Source organism: Pogona vitticeps, chromosome 2 (genome assembly GCF_051106095.1).
Source record: "Pogona vitticeps strain Pit_001003342236 chromosome 2, PviZW2.1, whole genome shotgun sequence".
Lineage (NCBI taxonomy): Eukaryota > Metazoa > Chordata > Lepidosauria > Squamata > Agamidae > Pogona > Pogona vitticeps.
Window position 1 is genome coordinate 129,825,540 of NC_135784.1, and position 19,828 is coordinate 129,845,367.

A 19,828-nucleotide genomic window follows, 5' to 3' on the forward strand; every position below is an offset into this window, starting at 1 on the left:
AAGCAGCGCCTGACCTCCACAAGAGGACCATTTTCCTCAGCCTGATCAGCAGATGTAACTGTTCCAGATTGAGTAGCCATGGCAACAGGCTCCCTCAGTGACAAGGAGCTTTGCTCTTTCTGGACACAGAACACAGCTTTTGGCTTGGTTCCACTCGAATCCTGAGGCACATTTCCCTTTATCTGCTTCCATTTCTCACACCCTGAGATTAGATGGCCCTTTCCCTGACAGAAATAACATTTTCTGCTGTACTTGGAGTCTTTCTCCTCTGGTTTTAGTTTTCCCTCCAAAATCTGAGGTCTTGGTTTCATGTCTGAGGGCTTCCCTTCACCATGGGCCCCTCCCCCTTGCTGGCTTTTCCCTGGTCCCTGAGAGTACTTGCTGTAGGTTTCTTTGGGTTTATCTACAGATTTCCACTCAGCACCTAAGGGTTTTCTTATTTGATAAATAAAATCTGCGATCTCGGCCGCTTCGGCCACAGATTTCGGTTTCCCTGTGGTTCTCTCACTTCCTCCATTTCCCTCACCCTCAGTTCATGCTGTTGGGCTAGGGGTATTTTTCTGAGTTCTGGGTTCTGTTCTCCCGTGCTGTCACCTTGCACTGAGCCAAATTCATCCTCAGAACCTTGGTCTACCTGGGGGTCTTTCACTTCACCCATTTCTGCCATTTGGCTTCGAGTCAAGGGCATAATCCCACCCCCAGAACAGGCTGCTTTCAAAAGTCAAGCCTCAAAATAAAGCGACCACTTTTTTTTTTCTTTTGCCTCAGAACCAGCTTTCTATAGATTACTGCTGTTCTTCAGCACTAACTTGCAACAGTTGCGAGCCAGAGTCTACCCCCCTCTGCTAGGCCTCGCAGCAGGCAGGCTAGATCACTGCTACTACACAGTTTTGCCTCAGCTTTTTTCCCGCCAAAACAAGTTGCCTCAGAGCTCCCTAATCTAGTCCCCAATCTGAGGTTACACGTTCTTCTACTAGCGCACCTCCCCGTGAGGTACACCTAGAAGATTACCTACGTGCTCTCAGATTGTCCCTGACTAGACCCCCCTTGCTCTGGGCACACTTGCCAAGGCTTTGCTGTACCACTGGACAACTGGACCAGTCGTATCCCACCGCTGCCACCAATCAATGTGACAAACCCAGACCTACTGGGATATGCCACAGTTTCACTAAGCTGCCACCAACCATTCCCTTTAAGAAGTCACACAGACCAGGGATGGATTTTTAACAAATAAAAGAACAAGGTTTATTAAATAACACACAGGGAAACATAAAATGATCAGGTGAATAAGATACAGTAACGTGGCTTAGTCTCAATCATACATACACACAGTTTGGTTCACACAGAACACTTAACTTGAAGCACAGACCCTGAACCTATCAGTTCTGGCTAACCATACAGACACCTGAACCTATCAGGTTGGTACTGACTGACACACAGTAGTACCCTGTCTGACACACAGACTCCCACTCAAGCTTCTTCTCTCAGCTCTTCTCAGCTTCTCTACCTCCCTCACACACGCTCCACATATATATACGGTACAGCCCCTCCTCCTGATGTCCCGCCTTCCACTCCCCATAGGCTGGAACTTTCCCTCCAAACCCATGACAGACAGGTAACATCAGTGCTGTATGTAACAGAAGGGTCGTCTTATATGCCGGGTGCACTTCAGAAGGAGCCGCCGCCGTGAGTGATGCGGGGCCGCGCTGGCCGGGGAGGAAGGCAGGTGGGCAGACGATGGTCTGGACGGAGAGAGGGAAGCAGAGCCAGCCGTGCCTGAGCAGCCAAAGCCCACCGCCCCGCGCCGCTGAGCCAGCTGCCTGCTCACCCGCCTGCCCCAAGAGCCGCTTGCCCTCCTCTTCCTCCTCCGCCACCACCCGCCCGACCACTTGCCCTCCTCCTCGCCCTCCTCTTCCTCCTCTGCTGCCCGCCTGGCCACTTGCCCTCCTCCTCACCCTCCTCTTCCTCCTCCTCTGCCCCCCGCCTGGCCGCTTGCCCTCCTCGCCCTCCTCATTGCCACCCACCTGGCCACTTGCCCTCCTCCTCGCCCTCCTCCTCCTCCGCTGCCACCTGCCTGGCCTCTTGCCCTCCTCCTCTCCCTTATCTTTCTAAACTCCCACTATTTCCCTTCAGAAATACCTATATTTTGAGTGGAAATGTTGGGGGGGGGGCAGTCTTATACGCCCAGTCATCATATACGCCGGCAGATACGGTAAGTATGTTGGGTACTTTGTTTTAGCAAGCTGGCAGCTTATAACAGGAGGTATTCCTCCATTCACAGAGCCAGCTGGGGGCTTCTGCAGTCCCATAGTGGGGCAACCAGTGACTATCCTGGATTATGGGCAATGCTAAGCTGCACCTGGGTGGCCAACTGGTACATGAATGGATTTATTGCACTAACTTGGTGGTTCCCAATCTTGCGTCACCAGATGTTCTTGGACTACAATCCCTAGAAATCCTGGCCAGCACACCTAGTAATGAAGGCTTCTGGGAATTGTAATCCAAGAACATCTGGGGACCCAACGTTGGGAACCACTGATCTAGATGACCAAAGCAGAGAACAGAGAGAACTACTTGTGGAATGGGGCACTGTCGCTATCATTGCACACTCTTTGAAAATGTGCAACTGCTGGGATTTGCAGAAGCATACTACCACTTGTAGATTCAGGCTATTGTTTCCAGTCTGCCTTCAGTACATCAGATCCAGAAAAAGTCAGTTTGCTGCTTCTCATCATAATTAATAAATTATGGGGGCTTCATTGATTAGCAGCCTATGCTGGCTGCTAATCAATGAAGCAGAAAAGGAATTTAACAGCAGTTCAAATTTGGGGAAAGACCAAAGCTACCTCATATCAAAGCTTTTAAGGAATAAGTAATGCATTAGGTTCCCCTTCATGGATTGCTGCCTTGTTGCGGCGAAGGGGCTTGAGTAACTCAGAGAAGCTATGGGCTATGCCATGCAGGGACACCCAAGGCGGACAGGACATAGTGGAGAGTTCCGACTAAACGCAATCCACCTGGAGTAGGAAATGGCAATGCCACTCCAGTATCTTTGCCAAGAACGCCCCATGATTAGAAACAAAAGGCTAAAAGATATGACGCTGAAAGATGGGACCCTCAGGTTGAAAGGCGTCCAACATACTACTGATGAAGAGCAGAGGACAAGTACAAGTAGCTCCAGAGCTAATGAAGTGGTTGGGCCAAAGCCGAAAGGACGGTCAGCTGTGGGCGTGCCTGGAAGTGAAAGGAAAGTCCAATGCTGCAAAGAAACATACTGCATAGGAACCTGGAATGTAAGATCTATGAACCTTGGGAAGCTGGAGGTAGTCAAACAGAAGATGGCAAGAATAAACATCGACATCCTGGGCATCAGTGAACTAAAATGGACAGGACAGGGCGAATTCAGCTCAGATGATTATCATATCTACTATTGTGGGCAAGAATCCCGTAGAAGGAATGGAGTAGCCTTCATAGTCAACAAAAGAGTGGGAAAAGCTGTAATGGGATACAATCTCAAAAATGATAGAATGATGTCAATACGAATCCAAGGCAGACCTTTCAACATCACAATAATCCAAGTTTATGCACCAACCACCATTGCTGAGGACACTGAAAATGAACAATTTTATGAAGATTTACAACACCTTCTAGAACTGACACCAAAGAAAGATGTTCTTCTCATTCTAGGGGACTGGAATGCTAAAGTAGGGAACCAAGAGATAAAAGGAACAATAGGGAAGTTTGGCCTTGGAGTTCAGAATGAAGCAGGGCAAAGGCTAATAGAGTTTTGTCAAGAGAACAAGCTGGTCATCACAAACACTCTTTTCCAACAACACAAGAGGCGACTCTATACATGGAAATCACCAGATGGGCAATATCGAAATCAGATTGATTATATTCTCTGCAGCCAAAGATGGAGAAGCTCTATACAGTCAGCAAAAACAAGACCTGGAGTTGACTCTGATCATCAGCTTCTCATAGCAAAATTCAAACTTAAATTGAAGAGAGTAGGAAAAACCACTGGGCCACTCAGGTATAATCTAAACCAAATCCCTTATGAATACACCGCGGAAGTGAAGAACAGATTTAAGGAACTGGATTTGGTGGACAGAGTGCCTGAAGAACTTTGGATAGAGGCTCGTAACATTGTACAGGAGGCAGCAACAAAAACCATTCCAAAGAAAAGGAAATGCAAGAAAGCAAAGTGGCTGTCCAGTGAGGCCTTAGAAATAGCAGAGAGGAGAAGGGAAACAAAATGCAAGGGAGATAGGGAAAGCTACAGAAAATTGAATGCAGACTTCCAAAGAATAGCAAGGAGAGACAAGAGGGCCTTCTTAAACGAACAATGCAAAGAAATAGAGGAAAATAACAGAAAAGGAAAAACCAGAGATCTGTTCAGGAAAATTGCAGATATTAGAGGAACATTTTGTGCAAAGATGGACATGATAAAGGAGAAAAATGGGAGGGACCTAACAGAAGCAGAAGACATCAAGAAGAGGTGGCAAGAATACACAGAGGAATTATATCAGAAAGATTTGGATATCCCGGACAACCCAGACAATGTAGTTGTTGACCTTGAGCCAGACATCCTGGAGAGTGAAGTCAAGTGGGCCTTAGAAAGCCTGGCTAACAACAAGGCCAGTGGAGGTGATGACATTCCAGTTGAACTATTTAAAATCTTGAAAGATGATGCTGTTAAGGTGATACATTCAATATGCCAGCAAATTTGGAAAATTCAACAGTGGTCAGAGGACTGGAAAAGATCAGTCTACATCCCAATCCGAAAGAAGGGCAGTGCCAAAGAATGCTCCAACTACCGTACAATTGCACTCATTTCACATGCTAGCAAGATTATGCTCAAAATCCTCCAAGGTAGGCTTCAACAGTATGTGGACCGATAACTCCCAGAAGTACAAGCTGGATTCCGAAGGGGCAGAGGAACTAGAGACCAAATTGCAAACATGCGCTGGATTATAGAGAAAACCAGAGAGCTCCAGAAAAACATCTACTTCTGCTTCATTGACTATGCAAAAGCCTTTGACTGTGTGGACCACAGCAAACTATGGCAAGTCCTTAAAGAAATGGGCGTGCCTGACCACCTTGTCTATCTCCTGAGAAACCTATATGTGGGACAGGAAGCAACAGTTAGAGCTGGATATGGAACAACTGATTGGTTCAAAATTGGGAAAGGAGTACTACAAGGCTATATATTGTCCCCCGGCTTATTTAACTTATATGCAGAATACATCATGCAAAAGGCTGGACTGGAGGAATCCCAAGCCGGAATTAAGATTGCCGGAAGAAATATCAACAACCTCCGATATGCAGATGATACCACTCTGATGGCAGAAAGTGAGGAGGAATTAAAGAACCTTGTAATGAGGGTGAAAGAGGAGAGTGCAAAAAACGGCCTGAAGCTCAACATCAAAAAAACTAAGATCATGGACACTGGTCCCATCACCTCCTGGCAAATAGAAGGGGAAGATATGGAGGCAGTGACAGATTTTACTTTCTTGGGCTCCATCATCACTGCAGATGGTGACAGCAGCCCTGAAATTAAAAGACGCCTGCTTCTTGGGAGGAAAGCGATGACAAACCTCGACAGCATCTTAAAAAGCAGAGACATCACCTTGCCAACAAAAGTCCAAATAGTCAAAGCCATGGTTTTTCCTGTCGTGATGTATGGAAGTGACAGCTGGACCATAAAGAAAGCAGACCGCCGAAGAATGGATGCTTTTAAACTGTGGTGCTGGAGGAGGCTCTTGAGAGTCCCCTGGACTGCAAGGAGAACAAACCTATCAATTCTAAAGGAAATCAACCCTGAGTGCTCACTGGAAGGACAGATCCTGAAGCTGAGGCTCCAATACTTTGGCCAGCTCATGAGAAGAGAAGACTCCTTGATGTTAGGAAAGTGTGACGGCAAGAGGAGAACGGGACGACAGAGAATGAGATGGCTGGACAGTGTCTGCGAAGCAACCAACATGAAATTGACACAACTCCGGGAGGCAGTGGAAGATAGAGGAGGGCCTGGCATGCTCTGGTCCATGGGGTCACGAAGAGTCGGACACGACTATACGACTAAACAAACGAACGAATGCATTAGTTTACCAATTTTATATTATTTTAGAACTGCCCCCTGGGCAGGTACAGTAACTTGCTTCCCCAAAGCAAGGGTGAGCAGTCCCTTGTTCCCAATACAGACTGGCCAACAGTGATACACAGGTAATGCATAGATCAGCAGATGCCCACTTCACTAGTAAGAGTAGCCAACTCAAGTATCTTTTATGGTTTATTTTTACTATAGGAATTTGTATGATATACCACTAGGATTTCCCAACAGAAAGGAATAACCAAATTAGGATTTCTTTTTAAATGAAAAAAATGAAACATGTTTTGACATATTTACAGTTAATTGCACATGAACCTCTAATAGGTACAGCAAAGAATAGCTCACGTCTTAAACAATTAAAGGGACATCTTTTTTAGTGTTTTAAAGCACATTAAATATTTTGTTGTGACACTGTAGCTGAAATTCAGTAGTAACCAATAACTAAAGCAGCCCCCACTGAATCAAAGGGGGTCTGGCTCATTAACTCCTATATAAGTTCCATGGATTCAATAGGCCAACTTTACAATTTACTACCAGTTATTTACGTTATGTTGAGGGACATGGTGGCGCTGCGGGCTAAACCGCAGAAGCCTGTGCTGCAGGGTCAGAAGACCAAGCAGTCGTAAGATCGAATCCACGCGATGGAGTGAGCTCCCGTCGCTTGTCCCAGCTCCCGCCAACCTAGCGGTTCGAAAGCATGCAAATGCAAGTAGATAAATAGGGACCACTTCGGTGGGAAGGTAACAGCGTTCCGTGGCTAAGTCGCACTGGCCATGTGACCACGGAAGATTGTCTTCGGACAAACGCTGGCTCTATGGCTTGGAAACGGGGATGAGCACTGCCCCCTAGAGTCGAACACGACTGGACAAAAATTGTCAAGGGGAACCTTTACCTTTACCTATTTACGTTAAATAACTCTTAAAAGATATATTACATTTAGAGATGGGGACGACTCACCATTTTGGCGAGTCGTCCCGCTTCATGAGTCGTCAAAAGTTGATGACTAATGAAGCACGAAATTGCCCCCATGAAGTGATGAATAACAAAGTTATTTGTCGATTCGTGGGGGGGGGTATTAAAAAAACACCTGCCGTCACCCCCTGTGACGGACAAGTCAGTAACCACTCCTATCCATCACAATGGAACTCTGATTCAGGAGCCAGTGGCTGCACAGAAAAGGCGAGACTAGGGATATATAAGAGAATGGATGAAAGTTAAAGAGCAGTTTGGAGTTAGAGAGGATTTCATTTAGAGTTAGGGATGAGTTAGGGACTGGTGTTAGACAAAAGCAGTTTAAGCAGTTAGGACCAGCCTTGTGTTAAAGAAGAGTAATAGAGAGATAGGGAATAAGAAATGAATAAATACTTGAAGTAACATGGTTCTATCTAAGCAAATTAGAAATATTATAAAAGCACAGTAGATTGCATGAATAAAATAAGACCATCCATGATTTACTTTACATGATTTACTTGTGAACACTTTAATAAACATTGTTTTATTGAATAACACTGAATGAAGAGTTTATTTGATATAGTGAGGAATATCTCCTCTGGTGGCAGTGGAAAAAAGGGTTAAAAAATAAATGTCACACCCGAAAGTGAACCTGGGTTGTGTGGAAAAATAAACAGGGGAATGGATGTGTGACACCCCCCCTTCCTATTACAAAAAAGAAAAACAAACCACCATTCTGCCTACTGGCCGTTGTCAAATAATCACTGGCATATAGGCAGCCCCCCTCTCACAGCCACCCAACCCCACAGTCTACCCCACCATTCCCTCCCTCCCTCTCCCTACCTTAGCTCCTGCCCCCACTGACAACCCCTTACCTTCTGATCTCCCAGCCACGGCATGTAAAAAGGAAGACTGTCTGCCCTTTGCAAAGATGGCAGCTGCGGCTTCATTTGCAGTAGGGAATCTGCAGCTGCCATCTTTGCAAATGGCAACCTGGATTCCCTTAAGGCAGACTAAGGGAATTTAGGCTGTCTTTTGCAAAGATGGCAGCTGCAGCTTCCCTACCCTAAATGAAACCACAGCCACCATCTTTGCAAAGGGTAGACAGTCTCCTTTTTAAATACTATGGCTGGGAGGCCAGAAGACCTTGGTAGCAGTCATTAAGGTAAGGGGGTGTCGGTGGGGATGGGGTGGAGGCTAAGGTAGGGAGAGGACGACTGTGGTGGGGTAGACTGTGGGGTTGGGTGGCTGGGGGCGGCGGCTGCTTATCTGTTACCTATTAACTGATCGGCAGCCAGTAGGCAGAATGGTGGAGTTTTTTTTATAGTAAGGGGGTGTCGGTGGGGGGCTGTAGAGAGAGGAAATTATGGGGGGTAGTCTGTGCAGTTGTGTGGCTGGGAAGGTGGCTACCTATCTGAGCTGATTGGCAGCCGGTAGGTAGAATGGTGTTTTTGTTTCTTTTTCTAATAGGAAGGGGGTGTAGGTGGGGATGGTGGAGGGCTAAGGTAGGGAAAGGAAGGGAGATAGGCTGTGAGGGGGCTGCCTATCTGCTGGTGATCAGCTGATCAGTGGCCGGTAGGCAGAATGGTGTTGTTGTGAGGTTTTTTTGTAATATGAAGGATTAATAAAAACGGGTAAATATTCATCCCTTCATATTCATGGGGGTCTCTGGAACCCACGAATATGAAGTGATGAATATTTAACCAATCAGCTATTTTTGTTGAAAAAGCCGATCCATTTTTAATATTCGTCCCCATCTCTAATTACAATACTGAAAAATCAACTTTTTTAATGAATCTGTAATGCTCAGGTCTATGGTTAAAAAACCCCACAAAACTCAAGGTGCTGGGTCCTAAAGAATTTCAAATACCACAATTTTAAAACCCAGTCTTAACATACAAGGGCAAAAAAAAAGGTTTAGATGTGTAATAGTGGTACTGTGACTCCTTGAAGGAATACGGTGGTCATAATGTTATGACAACATGGGTTTGCACAATGAAGTTAAACTTTGAGATACTCGAAACGGCTGAAAGGTTCACCTAACAAGAAGGAACTCGTACAATTGATCTGTGATGATGTTGCAGTATATTCAAATTATGCAATAGAAACTAGATATGAAAGCCAATTGCAAATTGTTGTCATTATTGTTAAACATTAGAGATGATACTGCAAAGTAACAGTCAAATTATAGGAAATCATTTTCTACTGAAATCTTTCAGGAACCATACCTTTTGTCTTTAACAAAAAAGTTGGCATTGTTGTCCCCATTTTTTGATTCTTTAATACTGATAAGCAAACTCTGAGCTTTTATCATTGCACAGCAAGACAGTGGTAAAAAGGAGCACCTAAACAGATTACTCTTGTTGAGCACTGCATACAAACTAAAACATTCGGAATTCCACTTGTATATTAGGAGAACATCAATACAAGTTACATCAGTTATTCCTAGCATAACACTTCTAGTCATTAATACTTGTACAGAAGAGTGCCCCTTTCTCTCTTTTGGTAATCATTCATACTACAGTGCAGTAGTTCTCAAACTGGGATCTACAGATGTTCTTGGACTGGAATTCTCAGAAGACTTGCTGTGCTGACCAAAATTTCTAAGAGTTGCAGTCCCAGGAACATCTGGGGACCCAAGTTTGAGAACCACTGCTATAATGTGCCTAGTGGAGGCATAACTGTCCTCAAACATTCTTCAGACAAAGCAGGAAGATATGTGTATGTCACAGGTCAAAAATCTTTCCCTTTTCCCTCTTTGCTGGTTGAAATGAGTCACAGGGGTGCCTAAGTCTTTATGAGAAAGCTATGGGTAAGCATGACTGTGAATGATCTACAAAATTCTTTATGTTACAAATGCTAGATAGGCAGAAATAGAAAATGGAGTTACACAGTGCAAGTATTACCCAACACATTACAGACAGTTGCTCTTCAAAATGAACTAGTCAGGGAACAAACATATCCTTCATGTAGAAATTCTCAGCATTTCATCAGAACATAAGATGTAGCTGTGAGCAATATTCAGTATTTCCTGATTTTTCAGGGTAAACTTGCCCTCGAGCCAAGTGGCTCAACTTACATCTCTCACCAAAAGAATTCTCACCATGCAAGTACTCCAGGGAAGCTGAAATTGCTTGTACTCCCACACTATCATCAATTTTTTCAGGTTGAAAAAAATGCATTGCTTTGAAAATTGTATTGTTCTGGACTGGAAAAGGAAGAGACTTCTGGTCTTCCCATGAATAAACCTTACTTCTCTATTATTACTGTCTCCTGTAATTTTCCTGAGAAGTAACAAAAGCATAACACCCTCAAACCACTGAGCAACTTTTTTTTAAATTAGGAACTGATAACATTTAAGAATTACAGACACCCAGGACACAATGGATGAGAGTTTATTGCTAACTAACTTTTTGAACTGAAGCCTTTTAGTGAACCATTAAAAAATTATACTATCTTACACATAATCTGTGTATAACAAAATTATACTATCTTACAGGCTGCTGTCCTCTGAAGATGCCGGCCACAGAGACTGGCGAAACGTCAGGAAGAACAACCTTCAGAACACGGCCAAAGAGCCCGAAAAACCCAGAACAACCATTACGCATAATTGTTTTGTGTTAAAATATTGGTTTTCATAGAATCATAGAATAATTGAATTGGAAGGGAAATTTCAAAGCACTGAAACCTGAATGAAATTACCTCCTGTATCCCTATTTGTATTATTCTAATTTTAAAAAAGACTTAAAGAAGAGTTGAAAGATATTTTCAAGAAAAACAAGAGTCACAAAGCAAGAATTTTGAAATCAATTTTCAAATTCATCCTTTGAATTTTCATACTGTGGAAGATTATAGTGCCAGACACAAATTCTATCCAGATAAGCATGGCCTTTCAACATATTAGGGAGGCAAAAGATATAAAGTTATTTACAAAATGTTTCTGGATTTATTTTAATTTCAGAGATTCAGCAAGTTTGGATTTTTTATTTCCAAATATATGATGCTTAATGCTTTTTTAAAAAAAAATACTGGTCAAACATTTAACCCATTTTATTACTACTATTAGTTAGATAGCATTCTAAGAGCTAAAGTAATCTGGAGTCCAGACAGAGTGGACCACTGAATCAAAACAACTTTCAAAAGCATAGGCTTAAGAAGTTATATTCATTCTAAGTAGAACAAATATTTAGATTTAGTTTAACATTTGAGCAATATCTTCCTTACAGTTCTGTAGTGTTTTCTGTAAGTACTACCCTTGACTGTTGCTATTCACCTAATCAGTCAATCCAAATGCAACTGGATAAAATTTCACAGCTGGATTACAAGGGAGGGAGAAACAACTTCAGGACACAGATTGCACTGACACAAAGGCTCTGACTGTGAGCAAAACAGTACTTCATGTGGGCACCTCAAAGTTGACACAAACAGGTGACACGAGATGAGAAATCAATAATATTTTGGACTTAAACCACCACCTGATAGCAACTGGGAGAAACTAAAATAAATTCACTTAAACTGTGTACTTCAAGAGGTTTGTTCCAAAACCAAACTACTAAGTTTTTAAAAAGATAACCAAAATTGCAGCTAGATGATTCTTTCTCAGACAGAAAAAATGACACACCTAAGGCTAGAGCTTAGAGGCAGGAAAGAAAAGGCATGTGAATGCAGTTATTGGCTGAAAACCAAGATGTGCTAATACAGGTGAAACTGTATGTTATGTTGCAAGGGTTCCTGCTTCTCAATACAGAGATTTACTGTTGAATTCCCACACCGCGTTATTAGAACTGGAAAAGATCAAAACAAAGATGAAGTGTACTCTTGGAAACAATATGTTTTTCCAAAACAGAATGTACTAAATCTTTTTCATGCAATGCTCTGCCATGCTGGACTCCATAAAGACAGTAGGTAATGTCTCAGAGAAAACCTTGGTGGGCATAGTCTCAAGTTGCCAACAATATCTTTAACTAAAGCCATGGCTAGACCAAAAAGGTGTCATGTTTATTTTATTGATTTGGAAATCTTGTTAAATTTCTTCAGGTTAGAGGAATTGTGATTATATTGTTTTAAACCAGGGGTCAGGGAACTTTTTTACCTTTTACCCCGCAAAAAAATTATACACGCCGACATTACACCCTTGATTCGAAAGGAAGGAAATCATACATTATTTGAATTAAAAATATTATTGAATCTACACAGGCTGTGTACCGAACTAGCAGGATGCACCAAATTTGATAAAGATGTGCACTATTTTTGCTAGAACACATTGCACTCCAGCCATGATGTGGTATAGGGAGTAGTAAGGTGTCCAATGTGCCTAGCAAGTTGCATTAAATTTTTGCTAGCTTGCAGAGGATCATTAGTGGCTGCCAGAGTGGTGCTAGCAATGACATGCTTGCTAGAGACAGCCAACGCAGAATTGGGTGTGTGTGTGTGTTTCCCTACCACTTTAATCATTCCATGTGTGGTGTGCAAAAAGGAACAAACCAGGCTAAAGGTCATGTCACCCACCCTAGTGCCACAGCCCAATATCAAAGGACCAGTGTGCTTTTTTTTATCATCATCAATGGAAAACTCAGCAGTGGTCAGAGGATTGGAAAAGATTAGTCTACATCCCAGTCCCAAAGAAGGGCAGTGCCAAAGAATGCTCTAACTACCATACAATTGCACTCATTTTACACACTAGCAAGGTTATGCTCAAAATCCTCCAAGGCAGGCTTCAGCAGTACATGGACCGAGAACTCCCACAAGTACAAGCTGGATTCCGAAGGCGCAGAGGAACTAGAGACCAAATTGCTAACATGCGCTGGATTATGGAGAAAGCCAGAGAGTTCCAGAAAAGCATCTACTTCTGTTTCATTGACTATGCAAAAGCATGGCAGAAAGTGAGGAGGAATTAAAGAACCTCTTAATGAGGGTGAAAGAGGAGAGTGCAAAAAATGGTCTGAAGCTCAACATCAAAAAAGGAAGATTATGGCCACTGGTCCCATCACCTCCTGGGAAATAGAAGGGGAAGATATGGAGGCAGTGACATATTTCACTTTCTTGGGCTCCATGATCATTGCAGATGGAGACAGCAGCCACAAAATTCAAAGATGCCTGCCTCTTGGGAGGAAAGCAATGATAAACCTAGACAGCACCTTTAAAAGCCACCCTCCCCCCCGCCTTAATTCAGTTTTTCTTTTACTTGCCTGCCTGTTCATTTTCAGTTCTGAGTAGTCTCTCTCTCTCTCTCTCTCTCTCTCTCTCTCTCACACACACACACACACACACACACACACACACACACACACACACACACGACACACCATCCATTTTGTATATTTAAATAAGCTTGATGAAGTCCTCAGTCTCTCGCACTTTTCTTTCTTCCCTCCTTCCCTTGCTTGCTCCTTTCCCTGCTGCTTCTTTGCAGTCACTTCCGGAGGAAACAGTCATTCAGAAGCCCCGGATTGGCTGATTGCCCGGGGCTAATCCCCAGATGCAACCGATTAGGCTTATCTCTCCAATCTCTAACAGAACGGAGCATAGTGGGGTCTTGACTTGAGAACTTAATCCGTATTGGAAGGCAGTTCTCAAGTCAAAAAGTCTGTAGGTCAAGTCTCCATTGTCCTACAGTGCATTGAAAACTGATTAATCCCGTAACAGGCCGTTTTTGTTCCATTTTGGTTTTTTTCTGGTCTGTAAGTCAATTCTCAGGCTGCAAGTCAAACCTAAATTTTGCGGCCAGAGAAGTCTGTAAGTCAAAAAGTCTGTAAGTCAAGCCGTCTGTAGGTCAAGGGTCCACTGCATTTAGAAGTGCCCTGCTGCAACGAAGAAAGTAACAGAGCGAGGTGGTTTACAATTAAAGCTTGGGCTGCAGAGGGTGGGGGTGGGTGGGTGGGAGGGAGGGGGTAGCAGCCAGCTCATTACCCCCAGGATTTTCACTTTTACCCCATTTGGGGTAATTTACCCATTCCCCGACCCATGTTTTAAACTACTTGGGAGTTTAAAAGAGGCAACATTTATCTGCCTCTTTTCTAGAAAGAACATGATGAAATCCACATCTTTCATCATATTCACAAGGAACTGTCAAAAGTGAAGTATGGGATGCTATCAGTTCAAGTTTATTAAAGTACCAACTTAAAGCAGCTCCCACTGTCAGACTTTCTTTTCCTAAGAAAGGGAGTTACAGTTTTAGATAATTAGATAAGTTTCAAGTGAATTGCTTCCTGAAGAGCTCCTCCTTCTCCACCTGTGGACAACTGAAGATACATTCTGCTTGAAATACATGTAGGCCAGCATAACAGACAGGTGGGTAAGGGGAAAAAAGCTATTGTTTCTGAAAGTCTTCCTTGTCCACTTCCACAGCTAGAGGCCAGATGTCTACGAACAGTAGGTATCTGAGCTGACACTCTTTCAGACTCCTTCCTTCACTTTTTCCCAACTTTCATTTTGCACCTCCTCTTCTCTAAGCTTTCCACCCTCCTCATCTGTACTTCAAACTATCCTGACATTCCCTTCTCTGTTGTATCCTCTAATAATTTTTACAACTTGTCAGTTCTGTTTCTTCTGGCCAGGCCATGTTAGTGGTGTTTTAATAATGTCTGCTTAACCTGCTATGGCTAATGTATGTGGTGTCTGGTCACATGCCTGATTGTGTAACCAAGGTATGAACTGGCACCTTGTTGACCAGCTGCAATTAACCACAGCATGTTATGCAAATATTACACAATCACCAATATGATTCCATCCAATTAGTTTATTCTAGCTGGGACTAGAAATTGGATTTAAGCCTAAAATTTAACTCTATAATCTTTTGAAGATTATTTATATGTACATCTAAAGGTGATATAAGACTTGTGTATTCATTCATTTATTTGGAACACAACAGCTCATCGCTGATAGTTTTGGTTGAAAATAAAATATTTTCAAGTGCATTCTTCCCCCTTCCTTTTAAAAGTTTAGATTTTTCTTGAAGAAAATAGAGTCCACAACATCAGCTTGACTACTCCATTCACAGCAGAAATGCACCAACAGGTACCACAACAGATGGTGACAAGAAGTTGGATTATTTCTGCTTGTTTTGTATGATTTATACTTGACTTATTTATGACAATTAAATGCCATTTTATTCCATCATTCATTTTCTGAAATCTAATTCAGTTGAGAGTTCTTTTTTTTTAATTCCGTGGTACCTTACCTTGCAATCTGATTAACGAACGGCCTCAGTTCTAAGGGGTCGTAGGCACGAGCAAAAGCCCAACATACATAACATGCAGAATCCCGTACGTTAGAACCAACACTGCAGGCTCCCCGCTTCTCATCATAGGTCAGTCCTTTTAAAATCACAGGAACAACTGTGGAGGAGAAAATGAGATAATAAACATTAACTGTGTGTGAAGTGATTGTGTGAATTAGAGGAACAAAGGCAGGCAAAGAATAGCTTTTAGTTTGGAATTGTTTTTGTAGCTCTGGGGCAATTCTCACACTGTGAGATAGTACAAACATTAACAAAAAGAAAAAGGTAGGAAGGTTAGTTTTTGTGAAGAAGGGAAACTTTGCTCAATTTTTGTAAAAACAAAAACACTTAATAATGAAACACATATTCTCATTCTTCAAAGAAGGAAGTTTACATTTTCAAAGTAAACTTTGTCTTTGAAGGAAAAATAAGTTGTGTAAATGACTAAGGATTGAAATAAGAGATTGAGGGGGAAACCCTGCACACCATTTTAATCTATGGTCACCTTAAAAGGCTGTATGAGTGCTTACATGAGATACCACAGAACAATCAATGCAAGGCGCAGCGAGAATGCTTGGGCTTCCTGAAACAGAAGCCATACTCAAAGGTCAACATAGATAACAACACAGTGATAAATTATGCCACAGATATCCATTCATTATAGACTTTTCAAAAACGAAGTGGCAGATACAATAGTGAGAACCATAATTTTGCAAGAAAAAAAGACCCAGTGGCTGCCTCCAGACATCCTTGAAGGTCTAGGTTCTTCAATTGGTGCAACATGCAGCAAATAAGTTGTTAACTGGTACACAGTACTATAATCATATGACCCCTATACTGAAAAACTATAGTTAACCCAAAACAGAGCAGAACCCTTGTGATCATCTTGCAAACATTCTGGAAAAGAATGTTGATGATGGGAGTATGCACTCCTGAAATTCATTGAAACTTGGTTCCTTCATAAGAAATGTGGTCTTTTTCCCTTCTTCCTTCCCTTCATTTTTACCTTATCTTTCTGTGAAAAAAATAACCCTCAAAACAACTTACATATTATTTAAATAATAGAAAAGAATAGAAAAAGATTTAAAAAATTTAAAACTACACTTGGGTAATAATCATAAAACTGTCTAACCAACCCCCACTGTAAAACCATTAAAACCAAGCAAATATATTAAAAATCAACAAAGGATATAGTTAAAACAATATTGTGGGCAAGCGAAACACCATATGCCAGTCTAAGAAGATGTCTTTTATTTGTTTCTTAAAATTAGTCATAGTAGAAATAGATCATAACTCAGAAGGCCCTCCTGTGCATTCGTTAGGTGGGCCTGTGAAAGTGTTGGTATGTTTACGAGTTCCTCTCCTGCAGTCCAGAAAGTCTCATAACAGGGAGCCCCTTAGATAGCCAGAACCCAAACTGTTTAAGGCTTTAAAGGTTAGAACCAACACCTTGAATTGAGCCCAGAAAGCAATTGGCAACCAGTGCAGGTTGAGCATTACTTCTGATCCTCACACTGAGATAAATCTTAAGTATGTGCTGTTTGAAATAAGTAGGTGCCATAATTCATACTTTGAAGGTGTCGTTCAAAAAAAAGCGCCAAATCCTGTTAATTACATCTGTGTGCGAAAGGTATAATTTATGGAGACCAAGAGGCTCAAGTTAAGAAATCACTGTAGATACTACTTGTTGTGTACTGGATTACAAAACTTGGGGCACAGTAGATACTAGCCAAAATCCTGTTGTACAATTATGCAAAAGCAGTTAACTTTTAGGGTGAATTGCCTTAAATTAATTTCCATAGACATTATATGTTGCATGCCAAGATGAGCAAATTGATATGCAACAGATAATGCCTACGGAGATACTGTACCTAATGTACAGCAACAGGATATTGTCCAATGTAACTCCAGAACTACAGTGGTGCCTCGCTTAAAGCCTACGGCCATACCACCCTGAACACGCGACGATGATCCATTCCAGGAAAATTGCCGATAAGCAAAAACATCGTAAAGCGAAAATAAAAACCCAATTGAAATGCATTGAAACCCGTTCAATGCGTTCCAATGGGGTAAAAACTCACCGTCCAGCGAGGACCCTCCATACGGTGGCCATTTTCGCTGCCTGTATAGGAATCCATCCCTAAACACAGTGGGGAGCCATTTTGAAACCGCCGATCAGCTGTTCAGAAACGTCATTTTGCGAAGAATCGGTTCCCAAAGCAGGGAACCAATATCGTAAAGTGAAATTCCCCCATTTAGACCATCGTTTTGCGATCGCAAAAAGATCGTCATTAAGCAGATTCGTCATAATGCGGGGCAATTGTAAAGCGAGGCACCACTGTACACTATTTGTATTAGATGACCCCCAGAGTCCTGTATAGCTTTACATCTGTATGATTGCAGATGGCTGTGGAAAGAGAAGCAGAAAAAAGTGTGGAAGAAGTGAAGGAAGGAGATAGGGTGTAGCTAGCAGAGTTGAGAGCAGGGCAAGAAGGTGCCCAGTGGTAGTAGCAAAGTAAGAAAAGGAAAATTTGCCAAATAATTTGGCAAAGATTTAAAGAAACATTGAAAAACATGAAATTTTCATGCCCCCAGTTTAAGAGGGCTGGTTTGGGGGATTCGGGAAAAAAACCCTGAAAAGAAAAGAATTAGCCTCTTTCAGGTTTTCCATCCATACAGATTAACCTGAAAGTCCCATCCCTAGTTTTAACCTTCTCTTCAAACAGATGCTATCTCTGCAACAAAATAGATTTTCCTTTATTTAAGTCAATCTTTTTCCTATCAACACCATGATCTATGGTACATTTTATTCTTTCATGCTCTTTGCTCATGGCACACAGTAATCTGGACACATGTCACTCTGATCTCCACAACTAGAGCATAAACATTCAGGTATAGGGAGAGTTAGTGTGTCCTGCACTTAGTTGAACTCAGTCCCTTTGGCCATTATTGAGTGACTTCTTCTTTCACCATCAGAATCTCATACTGGTTTTGGCAAGCCAATCTTCCAAAAAAAAAAATCTATAAACATTCCTTGAAATGATGTGATTTTTTCATTGCCCACTAGAGTATCTCCACTTTTTGCAAAACTTTTGGGAACAGCAATATTCATAAGGTAAGGCTTTAAATACCAGTTTTATTATTACAGTATACAGAAATATCACCTATGCTTAATGGAAACTATTCTCACTTTCATGCTTTTTCATTTATAGTTTTAAGTAGTAGTTAGCTATTTTGACAAGCCAGAGTCTGAAATCATGAGTTGAGTTTAGCTCCACACATGATTAAATAAATACTTGAATAATGCTATTGATTTATGTGCACGTGATTAATATCTCACACGTGTTCTCACAATCTGATATACAATTCAAGTTAAAAATGGACTTCCTCAGCTAGTTTACACACTTCATTTGTCAAATTATTCTGAGTTGTAGCTAACTGCACACACAGTGATGCAATGGTAAGGATACTTCAGCTCTAAAGAAATGGGCAACACTAAGATAAGAAGATTGTTGATATTCCACAAAATGCATTCACCGAAAGATAAGGTAGGACAAATGTTTTAGCAGTACCAAAACTGTATCTCTACAGTATTACCACTTTTGCACGTGGCAGGTCTCTGAATGAAATGTTCCACAGTTCCAGGGTTGTGCTGCCAAAACCAACCAACTGTACAGGTTTCCAAAAAGGCTTCCTCTTGGTATCTGTCAGTCAATTAATATAGTTTAAACATACTGCTTACTGATCTGTACGTAATTTAATAAACTGATGTAGCCTAGAGAAACAAAAGCCTACTGAGGAAAGTGAAATCACTTAACACTTACCACTTCTCTTTCTTTGTCAAGATTTACAAATATACATAATTTTCAAATTTTGTTCTCTGGCGTACAAAAGGTGGGGAATAAGAAAGGACATTTTAAATATTACAGTTTTAGTAGGTATGTAACAGATGCTCTAACACATTTCATTAAAATAGGCACTTCTACAAACAGCTGGCATGGTGCAGTTGACTGGCTGAGCCATTTGTGAGAAGACCCTTCTTTGAATTTCAGTTCAGCCATAAACTTATTGACTGGCCTTAGTCAAAGTACACAGCTTCAGCTCACCCCCATCTGCAATAAGAAGCAATCAGAAGGTAAGAATCCTGACTCAGAAAATACATGTGAAGCTCTCAGAACACTTAGAAGTCCTGTACAAATGTGAACTAAGACATAAATATCCATTCTTTTCACCTCTTAACAAAATTCATTCACGTAATTTGTAACTGAGAATGCAGAGTTCCAACCTAGTCCTTACATCCTCCTGATTTCCCTGTTCTTTTCCCAGTTTTAAAGGTGTTGGTTTTTAGCAAATCCTTTGTGTTTACTGTGCAATAGGACCACGTGGATTTCAAGTGCAAACAGCTTATCATTTCACTAAAAGTAGAAGAGTGGTCCATGTTGCATCTAATTATATTTTAAAGTAGTTTACTGCACTCTAACATTGGTGCAAAGACAGCTTCTTTGAGGAATAACAATATCTTTTGACTTAAGCAACTGCTGACACTGTTT

General features: G+C 41.8%; 1 protein-coding gene across 2 annotated transcripts in view; it reads right to left on the bottom strand.

Annotated features, from left to right (window-relative positions):
• TBCD (tubulin folding cofactor D) overlaps window positions 1-19,828 on the bottom strand; it is a 209,881-nt gene that overhangs the window by 115,414 nt on the left and 74,639 nt on the right. For both annotated transcript variants that reach the window (XM_020785911.3, XM_020785913.3), the window contains exon 15: window positions 15,240-15,396. In XM_020785911.3, the coding sequence (XP_020641570.2) occupies window positions 15,240-15,396 (157 nt within the window). The remainder of the gene's footprint in view (window positions 1-15,239; window positions 15,397-19,828) is intronic.